The sequence below is a fragment of the Mirounga angustirostris genome, unplaced genomic scaffold (assembly GCF_029215605.1).
Source record: "Mirounga angustirostris isolate CCGP_5_RB_7025 unplaced genomic scaffold, mMirAng1.0.hap1 SCAF_17, whole genome shotgun sequence".
NCBI classification, from domain to species: Eukaryota; Metazoa; Chordata; class Mammalia; order Carnivora; family Phocidae; genus Mirounga; species Mirounga angustirostris.
Genome location: NW_026991725.1, coordinates 25,449,187 through 25,469,626, shown reverse-complemented (window position 1 = coordinate 25,469,626; position 20,440 = coordinate 25,449,187). Strand labels below are relative to the sequence as shown.

The window sequence follows — 20,440 nt, the reverse complement described above, 5'->3', positions numbered from 1 at the left end:
AGGGGAAACTGGCCAAAGGGGCTGGATGGGGAAAGTGAACACATTTCCCAACAAGAAGAGAGAAGAAAGTGGGGCCATGGGGACGGGGGAGGGGGCAGGGCAAGCCTGGTTCTCACCCGCTGTCCTCTCCTCCAGGTCACGGTCAGAGATAGCGACATTAAGGCCACCAAAGATCAAAGAGGTCCTGGGGTTTCCCCCTCCCCTAATCTTCATTCCTTGCGTCCTCTGGCACCCCTTCCCCGGGGCCAAGCCAAGCCTGGAGTCCGTGGGCCCAAGGTGGTGCCTGGGAGGCCTGGACAGTGCCAGGGGCAGCCCTCATACCGGTCCTCACACTGGCTTCCCTCCCGCCTGCTCTCAGCCGTCACACAGATCTCAGCTGTCCAATCCGATTAGGGCCCCTGTCCAGTGAGCCGGACAAGGAGGCCACTGGGCAGGGGAGACGGGGACAAGGACGCTGAGCAGGAATGGCAGAAGGAAGGTAGAGACAGGGCTCAGGGGGAGAAGGTGTGGAGCCCCAGACGAAGAAAATCCTGGTGGAGAGATCTGTCCTCTCTGACCACAGGCTCTCTGGCGACAGCTACCACCTGCATTAGGGTAATTCCGCAGCCCTGGGGGCAATGGCCTGCCTGGTTCTGCCATCCCACAGATGGGCATGGATGGGGGAAGGAAAGCCAAGGCAGAGAGACTGACCTAGATTTAGGAAGAGAATCCCGTCCTAGAAGTCCCACTCTTCCCCCCCTAGCCATAACTACCATTTGCACTGGTCTGTCTGATACATTGTCTTATGGGGTCTTTATTTTGGTGTCGCTATCAGGCCAGTGGGGCTTGCTACTGATAGCCATTTTTACAAATGAAGAAACTAAGTCAGCTGTCTTCCTGGTGTGGGCCTCACTGAAATAAATTATTTTCCTGTCTCACCAAAACAACAACAAGAAAGAAAGAAAGAAAAGAAAGAAAGAAAAGAAAGAAAGAAAGAAAGGAGAAAGAAAGAAAGAGAAAAGAAAGAAAGAAAGAAAAGGAAAGAAAGAAAGAAAGAAAAGGAAAGAAAGAAAGAAAGAAAGAAAGAAAGAAAGAAAGAAAGAAAGAAAGAAAGAAAGAAAGAAAGAAAAAGAAAAGAAAGAAAAAAAGACTGAGTCTTCAGTATAAATGCACATACCCACTCACGGTCAGAATCTCTGCTTCCTGGGTCAAGAGCAGAATTAGGTCTGAAGTCGCTCCATTATCCACCCTTTCCTCCAAAACCAACCCTTAGGGGACCTGGGGAGTCATGGAGAGATGCAAAGCACACCCCATACCCCGACAGAGTTACCAGGTGGGGACATGCCGCCCACTCCACCAAACAGAGAGCTAGAGGGGTTCCCCAAAAGCGTGACCAGTCTTTCCTATCACTCTCTTCCCCAGTCAGCTCCGCTCAGAGGCAATACACACATTCACACGGTTACTCAGACAAGTCCTACACCCCTCCTGCAAACCCACTAAACCAGAATGAGATGCCCTAGATCTTCAGAGAGCAGGCTTTGTCAGCCCCCAACTGGAGGGAAAAATCAGCCACTGTAAACAGTAGGTACCGTTCAGCCTTTTCCCAGAGAGCCTGCAGGAGGGCAGAAGCTTCAGGGACACCACCAGGAGCCTGAGGCTCTGAAAGCCAAGGAACCCAGGGAGCTGGCATGGCTGGGTGGCCTCCCAGATCTGGTCCACACCCCCTTCCCCAGCCATCTGGGCTGAGCCTGTTCTGGCCTGGGCACACTCTGGGACCTGTCGCCTTCAATGCACACAGCCACCTTTATCCAAAGCTTATAGATCTTAAAACCACATGGTCCACACCACACACACACACACACACAAACACGGGGGCGGTGGGGGACTTTGCAATAGGTGCTGAGGTCTTGGCAGGGATGGGGGCTCTAAGCTGAAAGAACTTTCCCTAGAGGAACAGGTCGCCAAAAACCACTCACAAGCTCCACTGCCCTCCAGCAAAGCCTTTAGCCATCCAAGTGTGAGAGGAGCCTGGAAAGGGGTATTAGGTCCCCTACAAGGTGAGTAGGGAGCTGGGGGGCTGCCGAAGTCCCAAGCTCTTGGGGCTGGGAGGCCGGGAGGAAGCCCGAGAGAAATCCCCCAGGGAGGCTCGGGTCCCTCTCCCGCTCGGTCAGCTATCGGCCGGCACTGCCAATTCCACCCGCCGAGGTGAGGTGGGGGAAGGGGCATTAAGCAATACTGCAAAGGAGGGTGCAAGGGCGTGGGGCCTGGGCAGACCTTCCCCCCACTTTCCATTCTTAGCCTGAGATCCGGCAGTGCCTGGGGGGGAGTGCAGGAAGGGCGCTGTGGGGCGCGGGGGCTCCGAGCTCTCAGACACCCCACTGTTCCCAGGCCCCCACCTCCCAGGACCACAGGGAGCGGTGGGGGAGGAGGGATGGGGAAAGCCTGAACTGGCGAGAGGGAAACGACCAGATCAGCAGCGGGGAAGCCCGACGGAAGGCGGCCGAGGGGGAGTTGGGAAGGGGTGCGCGCGGTCCTACCTGCTCAGGTGCTTGCTGGCAGGGGGGCGATGGGGTTCCCAGGAGAACCGGGGAAGCCCTCTCAGCTCGATTCAGGATTCCCCCCAGCTTCTGGGTTAGGCTGCTGCAAGAGGCACGGGTTCCCGTTGGGTCCTAAAGCCCACTCTCCAGAGAGGAGGCTCTCCCCGCCCTCTTCCACCCTCCCTGACTGGGTCAGCGGGTACAGAGCTGACTGATGGGGCAGAAGGAACTCACTGGGAGAAAGCCGGCGGTCTGAGTCATGGGCTGGGGACCGGAACAGTCCTCAGTCTCAAATACACAGCACAGGGATGACTTTAGCCGAGGATAGGATAATATTCAACAGGAGGAAAAAGACATTTCTTCCTGCCTGTCCCCAGCGGATTATTTGGGCTTTGGTGCTGAAGATGGGGGTTAAGATTTCCTTCCTTATCACTTCTGCTAAACCACCTAGCCATTGAGAATTTGGGGATAGAGGCATTCATTTTGGACAGGTGCTCACTCCTATCCTCCCCCTCATAGACATAGCACAGTCTGCAGATCCCTCCTCACTATTCCTAAATACCTAGGAGGCCACCCAGGGGAGGAGGGGGGCGATTCCCCCAGCCCCACCCCCAGCAAATTACATGGCAACAGGGCGGTGAGACATGGATGACAGTTGGAGACTTGTGTAGTTTCGTACCCTGGCGGGGGTGTGTGGACCTGGGAGTGTGTCGGAAGTGGGCAGACATGCACAAACAGGTGAGAGTGTGAGCAGGTGGAGCTGGGGGACTTTGAGTTACACCCATCACCAGAAAGGGCAATTGTCAATGGAAGAACGAGATGTAGAACCTAGGGGTCCACTAGGGCCCTAGTGCTGCTACCCAGCCCTGAATAGGATCCTGAAACTTTACCAGAATGAATACGGTAAAGAAAGAGAATCTTTTCCCAGGTATCATTTGGGATAAATATAGGGGGCAGAGGGGCCTCTTAGCACAATTAGATCAACTTCAAGGTTACAGACCCAGTTTAGGACAGACGATCTTCTCAGCAGCTCAAAAGGAGGCACTGGGGTTTGGGTCTGGTGAGCCAGGGAAAGATGGATGGGAGGGCTGCAGAGGGCTGGAGTGAGAATATTTTGCAAGGAGAGTTGCACAGATCTCCAGCAGCAGAGCAGGGAAAGTGTCATGGGGTGAAGGGCCGGGGGAAGTCAGGGACTGATTCGAGGGCAGGAAGAAAGCATGGCCTAGAAGGGGAGAGGGCAGCCGTGTTGCATCTACCTCTTTCTCGGTCTTTCAGGAAGAACTGAGGAAAGGAGCCAGATAGGAAGGATGGAGGCCCCAGGGTGGAGTCCATGGGGTGAGCTCAGGTCAAGCCTTTCTCCCTAACGTGCCTCAGTTCCCTCCCAGCTGTTAACCAGGGCTCTTGGTTCTTCCCAGGCAGTTAATGAGTGTTTACAAAAGAACTTGGAGATCCTCAGATCTCAGCTGGGCCGCCACAACAGTTATAAAGCCCAATAAGGCCGAGTGTTATTTGGAGAGGGGAGGAGTAGGGCAACAGGGAAACAGACTACTCTCTTACAAACTAAGGATAAAACCAAACTCAGAGAGGAGCACAAGCCTCAGCTGCCACAGGATATCCTGGTGCCCAGGGATGGAGGTCACACACCCCAGTACCTCCAACCACCACCAAAGGCTGGCCTCCAGCTAACTGCAGGCAGAACCCAGACTAGCAGCTGGTCTTCATTAACTCTAGCTTTTTTTCACCCCCCACAGTGAACCCATGGCTTCTACAGGCCTAGGCTAGAGGGGGCTGCCCTAGCCCGACCTTGCAGCTGACTCGGGGGTGGGGGTGGGGGGCACCGCACCAAAGGCCAAGTCACCAGCTGAAAATAAAGTAGAAGCAAGATTCCCTTTCCCCATCAGGAGCAAGGAGAGAGGAAAGGAAGGAGTGTGGGGATGAGAGGGTGGAGGTGGGGGAATTTAGGGCAAACAGCAGGCAGTGAAGTCAGCTGGATTGAGGCCCAGAAACCCCCACACCCTGGGGCCAAGTCTTACTCCAGCTTTGCTTTCAGCTTGAGTCTTGGCTAGGCCCCAAACTAGGGAAGGCCCTGGCTGCCCCTTTCCGCCTCCCTACCCCCACCCTTATTAAATACACATTTTATCTCTCAGCATCTTCATTATCTTAACTGAAGGAGACAAGCAGTGGATGGCGGCAGCGGCAGCGGAGCGTCGGGAGAGGGGGGCTGTGCGGGGAGCAGGCGCACCCTTGTTATAAAGTGCTGATCTAGCTCTTTCAGGCAGTGTGGGAAACAGAGGAGGGATCAAAGAGAGGGAGGCTGATTCAGAACGCAATTAGAGCTTTTTTAAAAAGGAGCTGGCTCTCTCCTTTCGCCAGTCTTCAGACAGCCTCTACCTAGGCCCCTTGCACCCAATTAGCTTCTACTGCCAGTTCCTTGGGGCTGGGGTTGAAAATCAAGGGAGGCCAGAGGGCACACCTTCTCCCCCTACAGAATGCACTTCTGAGAAGAGGGAGAACTGCGCTGTTTGCAGCTTTACAAGAGAATGTATTAGAGGGTACCTTACATTTTCAGGAGGAATCCGAGACCACAACTTCCCTCAGGAGTTAAAAAGTGGGACACCAAAGGTGTGTTCCTCCCCAATCCCTTTCCAATGAGAGGCACAGCTTCTGGCCAATCTCTGGGGACACTAGGAACCTCCAGACAGGCCCCCATCTTCCCAGCCCACGGGTAGGACTAGGACTGTCCCCAAACCCAAGGCTTCCTGGGAGCAACATGGAAGTTGCCTCAAGCAAAATGCCACTACATCAGGAGCGATGGGTACGCATCTGTGAGGCCAATAAACGCTCCACAATGTCAAGACACATCTTGTACAATGGAGCGCCCTTCCTTTACAGGGGCCCACTCCACCTCCGTGCAGAAACACCAGCAACGTGTACCTCCTGAAGAGAACCGACCCGGAGATGGAGGGAAAAGCAGCGCCTTCCTCAGTTCATTTGTCCAGTCATTCAACAATCGTTTACTGAATACCTACCAGGTCCCGGACACTGTCCTAAGTGCTGGGGACAGACACAAATGTAAGTAACATCTCAAACTTGGCTCTTTCTTTTGGTCTCCGTCGGTAGTCAAGGCAACACCTCTCAACAGATATTTTTGAAAATCCCCAAGATGTATCTCCATCCTCCCTCCCTTCCAGGTCTCATTGGTAGATTTTTTTTTTTTTTTAAGATTTTATTTATTTATTTGACAGAGACAGCGAGAGGGAACACAAGCAAGGGGAGTGGGAGAGGGAGAAGCAGGCTTCCCGCAGAGCAGGGAGCCCGACGCGGGGCTCCATCCCAGGACCCTGGGATCATGACCTGAGCTGAAGGAAGCGCTTAACGCTTAACGACTGAGCCACACAGGCACCCCTCATTGGTAGATTTTTTTTAAAGATTATTTATTTATTTATTTGGCAGAGACAGTGAGAGAGGGAACACAAGCAGGGGGAGTGGAAGAGGGAGAAGCAGGCTTCCCACGGAGCAGAGAGCCCGATGCAGGGCTCGATCCCAGGACCCTGGGATCATGACCGAGCGGAAAGCAGACACTTAACGACTGAGCCACCCAGGCGACCCTCATTGGTAGATCTTAAAAGGCACTTAATAAAGGCAGGGAGCAATGGAACGGGTGGGAGGGTGGGTAGCAAATAGAGCTCTGCCAACATTTTTGATCTCTGGGAAGCCCGGACCTCACACACTCTTCCCAGTTAGTTATCTAGCCACAGGCAAGTCTTCACTGAGCCAGAAATGTCAGTGGCAGCTCTGGGGTTGAAACTCACACCAAAATTTTATTGCGTCTATGTTCTTTCCATGGCAGTACCCACTAACATTCTATGGAAGCTTCATCTGCTTCTTTGAAGAAAAATAAATCAGGATATAGACACACACCCCACCACCTTCAAGAGGAAGAATGTGGGTCAGCATCTTCGCCTCTACTCCATGTGAAACAGGCTACGATCCTGGCAGAAACCAGTAACCACAAGCCCAGCCCATCCTTCTAAAAATCCCACTAGCTTCCCATAGCTCTGAGCTTCAGTGAGAAAAGCCAGCAAGAAAAGGACTTTTCTTCCTCTTCTGTCTGCTCCCTGGCTATGTGAATTACCCTTAAGACTTCACTGACAAACATACATCAGCTTTTGCTCCCACAAGGGCAGCGGAAGCCAAGCAGGGACTCTAAGTCTGCTTCACGCATCATTGACAGAACCAACCCTGCTCCAATTGCTGAAGTCTTAAGAGCAGCAATGACCTAGAAATTGACAGTGGGGGGAGAACTGAAGGAAAGGAAACTAACAACCCAGTACAGAGAAAACCCTATTTCCAAATACCAGGGGAAAGGGGGAGAAAAGAGGTAGAGGGGAAAGAAATTTGGCCCTTTTGAATCTGCAAATGCGATCTTGGCTCCGAGCCACGGAGGATACATAGCAGCCCCACTGCGAGTTAAGCCATGTTCCTGACTCAAGCCCTACAGTTAAGAGGAAGGCGCCAAGCCTCAAACACAACGAGGTGGGGAGGCCACTCCTTTCTGGGCAGGATCCTACTGTGGACACAGAAGAGACAGCAGCTGCCCACAGTGTGGAAACAAACTGTAAAGCAGTCACGTCTCTTAAGGCTGCAGCATCCAATAAAATGTAATTTAAATCAAGCCCCGCATCTGTTCTCAATCCCATTCAGTCTCTGCTTTCCATCAGCCTTCGGACAGTCTTTGCAATTATGCTTGTTAACCCTTGTAGCCCCAGACACTCTCGGGCTCCTAGGTATGGAACTGTGTTTTCCACTCACAAATGACCCTCACAGGGAGTGAGTGCTCTAGTCAAGGTGAGAGGGCGAGAATGACATTCAGATTCAGACTCAGACTCGTCTATGGACTGCTCTGCCACACCCACTGGCGGGTGGTGTTCATTTCAGAGGGCTCTCTCTGTGTGTCCTTCTAGCCCATACCATCTGTTGCGGCCCAGATCACATTGCAAGGATACAGTGGGCAGCATGAATGAAACAGTGACCAACAGATCATTTGTACAATATCAAGTTCCTAAACTCAAGTCATGTCAGAGAGGCCAAAGCGCTCAGGGAGCAGCACAGACTTGGTCACTGGCTCTCAGACCATTCCTATCGCACATGGTTTGCATTCCAGGCATCTGCTGGAGTTATACAACATAGCCATCTCCCCAAAGGATCAAACTTACGATTTCTCCCCCTTCCCTCAAAACTACCCCAGCCCCGCTGCCTGAATTTTCAAGGCACTCAGTGTTAGAATGGTGCCCTCTGGTGTCCCCGCCGCAAATTACCACTGAATGCCACTGGAAGCCAAACTCAGAAAAAGGGAGACTTGAGTAGCCATATGGATTAATTTATCTAATAAGACTGGAAAAATCTGAGGTTTTAGATGAAAATCCAACCCCAAATGAGGGCATCTGGAAACAAGCGGCTTCATCTGAGGGCACCTAAGACTGTGGGACAGTCTGGGGAGAAATATTCACATTGTTCGCTGAAAGTTGGAGCTCTCTTGAAATGTGCATGCTTAAAAAGACAAAGAATGCAACTAGGAAATAAATATATTCACAATCCGTACATTTACATTCCTTTCACCACCCCCACAACCTTAGGAGTGCCCAAGAAACTTAATGAGTCTCTAAAATGTCACAGTGTGGAAGTATGTGTGAAGTGAACACAGTATACTCCAAAAAGAAAGAAATTCTTTGATCAAAGTGTCTTCAGATCTCCACGTAGACTTGCTTATTTTCCTGGAACATCCTTTTTCATTCTTCTTACTCTAGCCCCAAAGTTCTTTAAAATACACCAATGTTTGAAGAAACTAAGAGGTAAATACAGGCACATTCCACCATATAAATCCTGTATACTGTAATACAAGCATACTGGTTCGAGACACAAGAGGTGGAGATAGTGAATATAATTAAAAAGAGTCTACTTGGTGATTTTTAATGCATAAAAATAAGACCCAAAATTATTATTGTGTTAATATTCATCAGTCTATAGATTAAAATTTATCAGTTTCACATTAAAAAAGGTCATATTTAGGAGCACCTGGCTGGCTCAGTCAAAAGAGCATGCAACTTTTGTTCGAGCCCCATGTTGGGTGTAGATTACTTAAGATTAAAAAAAAAAAGGTCGGGCGCCTGGGTGGCTCAGTCGGTTAAGCGACTGCCTTCAGCTCAGGTCATGATCCTGGAGTCCCGGGATCGAGTCCCGCATCGGGCTCCCTGCTCAGCAGGGAGTCTGCTTCTCCCTCTGACCCTCCCCCCTCTCATGTGCTCTCTCTCGTTCTTTCTCTCTCAAATAAATTTAAAAAAAAAGAAAAAAAATAAAAATAAAAAAAAATAAAAAATAAAAAATAAAAAAAAAAAGGTCATATTTGTTTTCAGACCTGAATGGATAAAGTACTAAAATGAAGACTCCAGAGCTCTCAACGCCAGCTGGGTACTTTCAGGTAGCATATTAGTATAAAAGAAAATAATTTAAGGCAATCCAGTAGCTAAGATATTTCCAATTAAAGCTTTGTCTTTTAGAGCATGCTCTAATTCCTTCTCTTCAATCTTCAAAGACACCTGGAAAGAAGAGAAAAGGACTTTTCATGGTGGACAACTCACAAAAGCCAAGTTTTTATTACATAAACTTCTACCATGTTGAACTTTTGTCCCGAGAGGCAAGCAAGTTAAACACTGCTTTTTCAATGGCCTGCAGAAAATACCTCATTCAGGGCGCCTGGGTGGCTCAGTTGGTTAAGCGACTGCCTTCGGCTCAGGTCATGATCCTGGAGTCCTGGGATCGAGTCCCACATCAGACTCCCTGCTCAGCAGGGAGTCTGCTTCTCCCTCTGACCCTCCTCCCTCTCATGCTCTCTGTCTCTCATTGTCTCTCTCGCAAATAAATAAAGTCTTAAAAAAAAAAAATTTAAAAAAAGAAAATACCTCATTCATACCACAGTCCCATCCTCACAGATCTTAAACTCTACCTAACAAAAACCAAATTGTTTACCTAACTGTGGTCATATTTAAATAGCAAGAAAAGATAAGCTCTCCAGAACAGGACAATTAAGAGCATTGTCACAAAGAAGCAGTTAGTTGTACCTTTGTGAAGCGGGTTTCCTTGTTTTTCTTTAATCCTAAAATGCCCCTGGCCTCCAAGAGCCCTGAAAGTGACAAACACTCTGACTGGTCCACAGCTGCCACCTGCTGTTTGCGACAGACGTTACTATAGGCTTCGTATAACTGGGAGGAACAAGGGAGAACACAAAAGTTGTTTAAAAGTTCTATCTCTTGTCACCTTAGAGTCTTTTTTAAAAATGTGAATTTGCATTTGTAAAAGTTATCTGAATACCACAGTTTTCCCTCTTTTCAATAAAATCCTTGAACGGGCATTCTGTAGATATTGCCAAAACCTCTACTGTAAGGCAGAAGAGGAGCTTTATATATTTCTTAGGGAGAGGTAGAAAAGAAGGGGAGGAGATGAATGGGAAATTTTCAACCACAACCTAAGGGAAATAAAATCATTTGCCTTTTATATGGGACCAGTATTTATTCTTACTGTTAAAAATCCACTTTTAGGGGCGCCTAGGTGGCTCAGTCGTTAAGCGTCTGCCTTTGGCTCAGGTCATGATCCCAGGGTCCTGGGATTGAGCCCGGCATCGGGCTCCCTGCTCAGCGGGAAGCCTGCTTCTCCCTCTCCCGCTCCCCCTGTTTGTGCTCCCTCTCTTGCTGTCTCTCTCTCTCTCTGTCAAATAAGTAAATAAAATCTTTAAATAAATAAATAAAAATAAAAACCCATTTTTAATTCCTATCAGCTGGAGCATAATAACAGGCCCTTTGGACAATATCTGCTCCGCAAAGCAGTCTCATCTCCACCCCAGTTCCATCTGCTGAGATTCTCAACTCACCTTCCCCAGAGTGACCTCTTTGATTTTTAGCTGCCGGGTCAAGAGCAGCAAAGAGCAGACCAAGATCTTCTGCTGAAGAGGGAAGGAATCTTGTGCTCCTTCTTTGCTCAAAGTCATTCTGTTACCATCAACTTCTGAGATGACTTGGGATATGTGAATAAGACCAACCCGCTTGGGAACCAGTGACTCAGAGGGTGATTTGCCTAAAAAGTAAATAAATCAGGCTTCATTAGATTTTTAAAATATTGTGTATACTGAGACAGAGGATACTAAGTTTTAGCTGAAGGAAATTCAAGTGCAGTCATGTGGTGGCAAAGCAGGTTCCAACTCTGTAACTAGAAGCCAAAGGATGAGAGACGGTGCTACCTTCAGAAAGACGATGACTTGGAAAATAGGGTTATCCTTTTTCTGAGCAGAATGGTAGGCTATTAGGTCATGTAGAATGCAATTTAATGTCAGACAGACAAAATCCACCTCATGAAAGAATAAGGACTAGACAGAGGACTACTGTATTCTGCCTTGGAAATTCTCAGTATCCTGAAGATGAAAAAGTATAGAACCGTGAAGCAAAGATGATTGTGCCTGCTAATTAAGAAAGGAAAAAAAGTTGTAAGAATTACCTAATACTTTCAAATGAGGGGCTAAATGTGGATAGTAAAGTGAATCCTACTTAAGTCCTCTAGATAGCTTCCCCAAATGACCCTTGAGTAGGTTCACTTGCCTAAGACGATCCACAATAGAGCAACACTTGAGAAAATGTCATTGGATATTTTAGCAGATAGCACCATCTCAGAGGCCGGAGGTTGGGGAACTGCCAACAAGATGCCTAGGACTGTGGCCTCATTGTTTTTTTTTGTTTTTTTTTTGTTTTTTATTAAAAGATTTTTTTTTTAATTTATGTATTTGAGAAAGAATGAGAGACAGAGAGCATGAGAGGGAGGAGGGTCAGAGGGAGAAGCAGACTCCCTGCCGAGCAGGGAGCCCGATGCGGGACTCGATCCCGGGACTCCAGGATCATGACCTGAGCCGAAGGCAGTCGCTTAACCAACTGAGCCACCCAGGCGCCCTGTGGCCTCATTGTTTGGAGATGCATGAATTGCAAGACAGAGGAGGGATTTGCTCTGTAACAACCTTTGCCTAAATTACTTCCTTAGACCTTGTGCAGTTACCCCAAAGCAATCTGCTTCTATTTTATGACCATAACCGGGATGCTGCAAAGAACTAACGGTAGGGGCGCCTGGGTGGCTCAGTTGGTTGGGCGACTGCCTTCGGCTCGGGTCATGATCCTGGAGTCCCTGGATCGAGTCCCGCATTGGGCTCCCTGCTCGGCAGGGAGTCTGCTTCTCCCTCTGACCCTCTTCCCTCTCGTGCTCTCTGTCTCTCATTCTCTCTCAAATAAATAATAAAATCTTTAAAAAAAAATAAAAAAATAAAAAATAAAAAAAAAAGAACTAACGGTAGCGGGAAAACTAGACATCACTGATCAAGTAGCAGAATCTTAAAGTTGGAAGGAATTTGGAGTTCTCTTCTTGCTCCCTACCCAAAACAATCCCAACTAGTGATCATCTATCCAGCTTTTGTTTGAACATCTTCAAAGCTAATGAACCCACCTATGTGTTACAGAAGCCCAGTTAGTGCTATTTATTAGAAAGTGCCATCCTGGGGTGCCTGGGGGGCTCAGTCAGTTAAGTGTTGACTCTTGATTTTGGCTCAGGGTCGTGAGATCAAGCCCCGCAGTGTGGAGCCTGCTTAAGCTTCTCTCTCTCTCTCTTCCTCTGCCCCTCCCCACTTGAGGACTCCCTCTCTCCCCTTCTCTTAAAAAAAAAAAAGTGCCTTCTTATATTTAATTGAAGTCAGCCTCCATAGAGCTTTCCAGAACCATCAAAAACTAATCACACATACCAGAGGTCAAAAGACAGGAATTAGGTTAGTCTAATAACTTATGCCAGAAACTTACAAACTCCTTTAGCTATGTGTATGCCAGTGGTGCTCACAGGGACAATGACAAGCCTAAATGTCGTTGGTAGGAGAAAAAGGAATAATCTGAAAAGTTAAAGAGAAACCAGTATCTCATCTATGCATTGGTATATATTACCTACTGTCAGCCTAAGCAGTTTGGCTACTTCTGAAATATTTTTACATGATTTTTTTTTTTAGATTTTTTAAATTTATTCGACAGAGAGACACAGCGAGAGAGGAAACACAAGCAAGGAGAGTGGGAGAGGGAGAAGCAGGCTTCCCGGGGAACAGGGAGCCCGATGCAGGGCTCGATCCCAGGACCCTGGGACCATGACCTGAGCCGAAGGCAGACGCTTAATGACTGAGCCACCCAGGTGCCCCTACTTCTGAAATATTTTTATTAATTTTCTTTCAACAAATTGATGAGAGAGAGAGAGAAAGAAAGAAAGATAGGAAGGGAGGGAGGGAGGGAGGGGGAGAAAGAGAGAGAAAGAGAGAAAGAAAGACAGAAAGACAGAGAAAGAAAAGAAAGAAAGAAAGAGAAAGAAAGAAAGAAAGAAAGTAAGAAAGGAAAAGAAAGAAAGAAAGAAACTGTTTTCTGTCGAACTGTAGTGCTAGAAACAATTTTGATAATCTCAACCAGTGCAGGAGTGAAAGAGGAAAGAAACAATCAAATCAGACTGTTCTGTTTCTAAAGATTAACACTGGATATTAAATACTGACAAGATATGTAGTTCATGGCCATTTTACATCTGCCATGACTAAGAGAACAAGGCTAACGGAAAGGAAAATAATTTTGTCCTTTTTCTAACAGCCTACTATAGCAATATCATCTTTGTACCTCCACCCTCCTAGACTTGTCTAAAGGCTTGAGATATCCCAAGTTGAACTGGATTCTTTCACTGTCTGACTCTTACTTAACTTTCCTCTCACCTATATCAAGACCTAAAGTTAACTCAACAGAAGAACGCAGAGAGAAGCTGATCAAGCCTTACCATCCACAATTTTCATTTCTAGAGCTTAGAAAGAAAACTTACTATGATCCAGCCTTTTATGTAACACCCTGGGGAACTTGTTTCCAGCAATGCATGGACTATAGCACAGACAGGCCAGATTGAAGTAAAGTAGATGAAATTGACAAAAAACACAGACATACAGGAAAGGGTAAGTATGGATTTAACTATGTTCATTTCATCTTTCTACCTCTTTCCCCAGAAAAGTTAAGCTTCCAGTTATAAAGGAAGACGGGAAAGAGATAAACTACTTACATTCAGACAGCGGTTTGAGGACAGTCTGGCTTTTGACATCCGACTCTACAATTTCAATAGCTCTCCTATAAAAAAAAATTTCTAAAATTAATTTAGGCTGAGCCAAACCAAACACCCCACCAAACCACCAAGCTCAAAAACAGACACATGTTTTATAATTTTAAAGCCCCCAAACAAAACTGGGTTATGTCTCAGCTAAAGGGGATTTAGTTAGCTTGAAATAATTCATGGACCAGGGAATCTGAGAAACTTTCAACACGATATGGTTTCCTCTTATAGATGCCAAGTAGGTCATCATACATTAAGCCAATAATAACATTTTGAAGGAGGAAAAAATGTCATGGATAGCAGAGAGGCTATGTGGGCGGGTGACTGCCTACAGAGACCCAGTACCACCCATACACACTGGACCTAAAAGGGGAGTCCTCAGTTCTATATACATATGCTATGTGTAGGCTAAACCACACCAGCCTACATGACTATTGCTCATAGCTGCAGTCTTTACTCAAGTAGTTTGCTGACTAGGGGAAACTTTCAAATCCAGGATCATGCCATCTAGCAATAGGAAGAGCTTACTCTCCCACTGCTGTCTCCAAAGCACTTTGCCCACAGGAAGCCATAAGCCAGACCTGGATCTTTTGCATGGCAGTAGGGGGAGGTTGGACCAGTGGGCCAGCACAGTAAGTATCATTTTAATGGACCCAGTGTCCCTACTGGGAAGAAGAAATTTCATCCGTCAGCACAGAGGCTTTCCCCAGCAGGAGGGGCAGAGGATGGGAAGGGAGAGAGAGGTCTGGAGTACAAGTGTGGGAGACCACCAACCGGGGGAAGGGGTGCTCACAAAAGCAAAGGAAGGAAAAAGTCTAAAGGCAAAGATGGTTCAGGTCCATAAATAAACCTGCTTGAGACCAGCTAATGGAAAAGTAAACTGGAGTCTTTTTTAATACAAATGTAATTAACCAATCTATAATCACCACAGGGAGTGCCAGCAACATCTCATTTGTTTCTCCCTCTGTAGGTAATGGACTGATAATGTTTCAGACATTAACACGGTGGAAATGCAGAGCTCCCCACTGAGAAACAAGTCCCCCTTTCCAAGTGTAAAAAGTGGCAGAATACAGCCTCTTAAGCCATATTCACTTGAGTTACATGAGACAATTAACAGCATCTCTTTTTTTAATAAAAGCAGCCAACAGTGCCATAACTCACCTGCAAACATCTAGCGCTTTTCGAACATCTCCTGAAAGAGCAGAGACTTTTCGGGCACAGAACTGAATTGCAGCATTGTCCAGAACCTGAGCTCTAGATACCTTTGGACAAGACAAAGGAGATGACAGCATGAACTATAAGATTCTCCCTCTCTGTAATTTAGGTCCCAGACATAAATATTTTCACATTAAGTTTAAATTTGACTGGCCTCCCCTTAGGGTCTAAGAGATGCCTTTTCTGTTCATAAATAAATGGAAATTTCACACAATTAAACATTTTGTAGGCATGTGGTAGAGGCTCATGAGTAGTGGGAAAAAAGGAAACCAGAAATCAGCAAAACTAAACTAAACTAAAATTTCTTTGGTCATTTTCAAAAGAAAGTTTTTTCGCAGGCCCTATTGTTACAGGTCATTATAAGAGTATTGAGGGGTGCCTGGCCTGTGCAGTCGGAAGACTGTGCGACTCTTGATCTTGGGGTTGTGAGCTTAAGCCCCACATTGGGTGTAGAGATTACTAAAAATAAACTTAAAAAAAAAAAAAGAACCTGAGATGGTGACCTGAGCCGAAATCAAGAGTCAGAGGCTTAACCGACTGAGCCACCCAGATGCCACCCCTCCCCTTTTAAAAGTAGGCTCTCTGCCCATCGTGGAGCCCACTGTGGGGCTTGAACTCACAACTCTGAGATCAAGACCTGAGCTGAAATCGAGTGGGGTGCTTAAGTGACTGAGCCACCCAGGTGCCCCTCCTCTCTTGTTTTTATTCCAACACTGAGGCATCCAATAAATGGAGCCTTGGGTGGGAATTCATATAAAAATGTTCTCACGATGGCCCATAAGAACTCCCTGCTGAGGAAAGCAATCTAAGCAAAAAAAAAAAAATTTTTTTTAAGTAGGCTCTATGCCCAGTGTGGAGCCCAAAGTGGTGCATGAACTCACAACCCTAAAATTGAGACCTGAGCTGAGAGCAAGAGTCAGATGCTCAATTGACTGAGCTACCCAGGCACCTCTCTACGCAAAAATATTTTAGAAGGACTGTTTGGTTTCCCCACCAGAGGTGATCCAAGGGACACATAATGTAGTACAATGGGTGGCACTTACCAGATCAAGCCGATCCTGCAAGATAGTGGCTATCTGATTTTTGGTATAAGGTGGGAAGTTCAACAGCCGAGGCTTACACTTTTCTCTAGCTTGAAGCCTCGGCAGAATTCTGTCCGTGAGATCCAGGGTATTGGCAATACCTGAGGAGGAGATAAATACTACCAATCATCACAGTCAAATCATCTCAAAAGAAAACTAAACCCTCTGAAAGCTTAATACAATTTCCAGTTATAATCCAGCATTCTAACTGTTGCTTCCTACTCGCCACCCCACCCCCACCCCCACATTTATTAGGTAAGATATACATAGCCATTTTAGAATGCTCTTTTATTTTTTTAAGATTTTATTTATTTATTTGACAGAGAAAGACACAGCGAGAGAGGGAACACAAGCAGGGGGAGTGGGAGAGGGAGAAGCAGGCTTCCCGCTGAGCAGGGAGCCCGATGCGGGGCTCGATCCCAGGACTCTGGGATCACGACCTGAGCTGAAGGCAGATGCTTAACGACTGAGCCACCCAGGCGCCCCTAGAATGCTCTTTTCAAGTTAGGTTTAGAATTGTTCACTGATAAGCAGGACCAGATACTCCAAAAATCAACTGTCTCTGAAATGAAGTATTATGTCATTTCTATTCAGACTTAACAAAATTGATTTTAGATTAAAACTACTATTACTTTATAATAATTTGTTCATTTTGATAAAAAAGCAGAGGGGCGCCTGGGTGGCTCAGTCCTTAAGCGTCTGCCTTCGACTCAGCTCATGATACCCGAATCCTGGGATCGAGCCCCGCATCGGGCTCCCTGCTCCGCGGGAAGCCTGCTTCTCCCTCTCCCGCTCCCCCTGCTTGTGTTCCCTCTCTTGCTGTGTCTCTCTCAGTCAAATAAATAAATAAAATCTTAAAAATAAATAAAAATAAATAAAATAAAAATAAAAAAGCAGAAAGCTGGCTTAAGATAAAATAGGTGATAAGTAAGATGAACAGATGATTAAAAAAAGAATTCCTTAGACCCATCCTGTAACATTAGCAACTGAGCACTAACCAATCAGCACTAATCGAGAATTGCTTAGCCATGGCCATTCGAACAGTGTGTACAATACATCCTGCCCTTTGCTGTCCAACTGATCCACCTCGTCCAGCACCAACACACTACGTAGAAAGAGAAACAATTAGTATCCATGTTCACCTTCTTAACTTTCCCATCTGTTAGATCAGGGCTGACTGCAGCTCACATTCCTACAGCTGACACCAGTTTCAAGGTCATAATCTATCCTCTCTCCAGTCACTGTTACACTGATACCCCTACCATCACACAAAAGTAACATACAGGTTTTTCAAGCAATTAGTTTAAGAACATTTTTTCCAATTTAAAATTAGAAGGTGTATTTTTCCTCTCTTCTTTCCCTTTAAGCATATGTAACTATCTCTTATACAGCAAATATAGGAAATGTTCTTTTCTTGTACAAACTGATAAATTCAAGAGACTAGAATGTGAGTTTGTGGGCAGCAGACCTTGCAGATTTTCATGGAACAACATGCAGCAGAGCTGTACTTACATCATGGGGCCCTTCTCTGCAGTCATATGGTTTTCCAGTTTCTTCATCATGTCCTTCCCAGCTCGCCTGCATACTTCTTCCTGACAAATCTCCTGAGCAATAGCTGGGAATACAGCCTGGGCACTCCTCAAGGACATGCAATTCAGCATGATAGTTTTAAAGCCTTTCAGTTCCTTCTAGAAAAATGCAAATATGAGAGATATTTTGCCCTCAGATAAGGATTTGATGGAACCTGAAGTGTCTTTGGGGAGTTAACAGCATATAAGAGAATAAACTCTACTTTCATTTGGGAAGATTTAGACAATGAAACTAAAAACATCTTATTTGAGGGGAGACTTCAATCCCCTAAGCGCGTCTACCTTTCTTAACCCTTAATAACCAAGTGTCATTTTAGCAAGAGCATCGTATTTCAGACTCTTAGGGTACCTTGAGGTCTTGCAGAATTCGGCTTAAGCAGGCAGTTTTTCCAGTTCCAGGAGCACCAGAAAGATAAAGACTTCCAGCTTTTTTCCCACAGATGTGCTCCCTCAGGAAATTCCTGATGACATTCATCTCCTTTTCCCTGGCAGGCAGCCGATCCGGGACAGCTGTATTCAGGACCAGCTTTGCTTGCTGGTAGCAAGTGCCTGTGTCAGATGTGAAAGGACAATTAGATACAACAGAGATGACTGAGAAGATCCACTGGGTTTCATTTGGAGTCAACAGCCTTGTTTTCAAGGCTGCATTAACGGTTGCCATGTAAGAACGAACCTTCTTGCTTGAACAGTCTCACACATGCAGATTCTTTCTCCACTGGACATCTCTGCTCAGAATTTGTTGTGATCTCTTGACCTTTTCGAACTGAGGAATGGATTTTGTTTTGGTGAGATCTGGCTTGTTCTCTTTTGCTAGGAGACTTAATTGTCAGCTGATTGTCAAATACCAATCTGCGCCCCTTAGGTGAACGTGAGCAAGGGGGGCCATTCTCTTTCTTGCCTTGCTTTGGTGGAGAACAGGGTGGTAAATGGGGAGTGTTACACAGATTGTCATCACCTGAAATATATTAAAATCAAAACATGGTCATTCGTAGTAGTGGACAGTGAAAGGACTTGCAAAGATCTCTGCTTTTCCCAGAAAGAGGCAAATTTCTTTCTTCCTTTCTTTTTTTTTTTTTAAGATTTTATATATTTATTTGAGAGAGAGAACATAAGCAGGGGGGAGAGACAGAGGAAGAGGGAGAAGCAGGCTCCCAGCTGAGCAGGAAGCCCCACGTGGGGCTTGATCCCAGGACCCCAGTATAATGACCAGAGCCGAAGACAGACTCTTAAGTGACTGAGCCACCCAGGTCCCCCAAGAGGCAAATCTCTATAGTCAAAACCACCAAAACAGAATGCCTCTCATCAAGAAGCAAATATTGGTCACCAGATGGCACCACTGAATCTTACAACTATTTGGTAGAGAGCAAAGGGGTTTAAGTGAGATGAAAATGCTAAGATTGTTCTAAAACCCTGTTTCTCAATCTTGGCACCATTGTAATCTCGGACCAATTAATTCTTGTTGGAGGCTGTCCTGTGCATTGTAAAATGTTCAGCAGGATCCCTGGCCTTTATCCACTATGCCAGTAGCACTCCCTCAGTTGTGACAACCAAAAATGTCTTCAGATACTGCCACATCACCCTTCATTAAAAACAAATGATCTGGGCGCCTGGGTGGCTCAGTTAGTTAAGTGTCTGCCTTCAGCTCAGGTCATGATCCCAGGGTCCTGGGACTGAGTCCTGATTGGGCTCCCTGCTCAGCAGGGAGTCTGCTTCTCCCTCTGCCCCTCACCCCTGCTTGTGCTTGTTCTAACAATAAATAAATAAAATCTTTAAAAACAAATGATCTAGGGCGCCTGGGTGGCTCAGTTGGTTAAGCGACTGCCTTCGGCTCAGGTCATGATCCTGGAGTCCCTGGATCGAGTCCCGCATCGGGCTCCCTGCTCAGCAGGGAGTCTGCTTCTCCCTCTGGCCCTCCCGACCCTCCCCCCTCTCATGCTCTCTCTCTCTCAGTCTCTCTCTCAAATAAATAAATAAAATCTTTAAAAAAAAAAATGATCTAGAACAAAAAACCAGTGTTCTAAAACAAGAATATCACCTGCTTCTCTTAATTTCACCACTAATGAGGTGAAAGCTTCAAAATACTAGGTAGCTAACTGCAAAGTCACTTACAATACTGACAGAACTAAGTTCAAAATTAAGGAATTAATTCCCTCTCTCGCTGTGTCTCTCTCTGTCAAATAAATAAAATATTAAAAAAAAAAAAATTAAGGAATTGAACACCAGAACTGTGAAGCAGTTCAGAAAATGGTCTCAACAAGAGGCTTAACTCTGAAGTTCAGTAAATGAACACAGCAATCATTCTGAAAATAACCAAAGTGAACAAAGTGGTCTTAACCGAACTTAGGAAGCTGCTTCAAAGGACTAGGCATCTTATTATTGAGAAAAGAGGGGTCAACAGCTACCAGCCCAAAAGTTGTACTTATATTCAATGGATTGCTTACCCAGACGTTTTCTGGGGCTGAGAGGCAGAATTTTTACATTAGAACGGTGGGTGGCCTGGACATAGGTCAGTTCTAGTTTGGTGTCACCAGAGTTTTTAGCTTTGTCCAATGTCCGAGACAGCTTCTTTTTTGGAAAACTGATTGTAGCCTGTGACTGGGATCGGGTTTGAGGCATGACAGCAACACGGCTGGGTACAAAAAAAAGAACAGGACAGCCAGTCAATAGCTAAGAATGAAGGAAATATAGCTAACGTGGAATTTATACCAATGATCAACATTTCATAAGTAAATTATAACAATATTTTAGCATTCAGTTCTGCTTCACAGCCAAATCTGAGCAATAATAAACACTTATTGTCTACCTACTATGTGAAAGACTATTGTTATGCATTTTACTT

The 20,440-nt window shown here is 46.1% G+C and overlaps 1 protein-coding gene and 1 long non-coding RNA gene across 3 annotated transcripts in view; one reads left to right on the top strand and one right to left on the bottom strand.

Annotated features, from left to right (window-relative positions):
* Nucleotides 1-20,217, bottom strand: part of CDC6 (cell division cycle 6) — a 39,453-nt gene extending 19,236 nt beyond the window's left edge. The window contains exons 1-11 of the mRNA XM_045888952.3: nucleotides 20,043-20,217; nucleotides 18,275-18,556; nucleotides 17,951-18,150; nucleotides 17,525-17,700; nucleotides 17,011-17,117; nucleotides 15,974-16,113; nucleotides 14,877-14,977; nucleotides 13,668-13,732; nucleotides 10,441-10,643; nucleotides 9,635-9,775; nucleotides 8,932-9,112 (exon numbers count right to left, since the gene is read on the bottom strand). Coding sequence (XP_045744908.1) covers nucleotides 9,023-9,112; nucleotides 9,635-9,775; nucleotides 10,441-10,643; nucleotides 13,668-13,732; nucleotides 14,877-14,977; nucleotides 15,974-16,113; nucleotides 17,011-17,117; nucleotides 17,525-17,700; nucleotides 17,951-18,150; nucleotides 18,275-18,556; nucleotides 20,043-20,217 — 1,680 coding nt within the window. The 3' untranslated portion in view covers nucleotides 8,932-9,022. The remainder of the gene's footprint in view (nucleotides 1-8,931; nucleotides 9,113-9,634; nucleotides 9,776-10,440; nucleotides 10,644-13,667; nucleotides 13,733-14,876; nucleotides 14,978-15,973; nucleotides 16,114-17,010; nucleotides 17,118-17,524; nucleotides 17,701-17,950; nucleotides 18,151-18,274; nucleotides 18,557-20,042) is intronic.
* On the top strand, nucleotides 1,703-18,280 carry LOC123854023 (uncharacterized). Of its 2 annotated transcripts, none has more exons than XR_006793237.3 (3): nucleotides 1,703-2,036; nucleotides 5,409-5,588; nucleotides 6,367-6,437. It is a non-coding gene; the product is annotated as an uncharacterized LOC123854023 (long non-coding RNA). The 2 variants fall into 2 exon arrangements; XR_006793236.3 differs by lacking the exon at nucleotides 6,367-6,437 and adding an exon at nucleotides 18,094-18,280 and having other exon boundaries at nucleotides 1,706-2,036.
* Nucleotides 20,218-20,440: the final 223 nt, after the last annotated feature.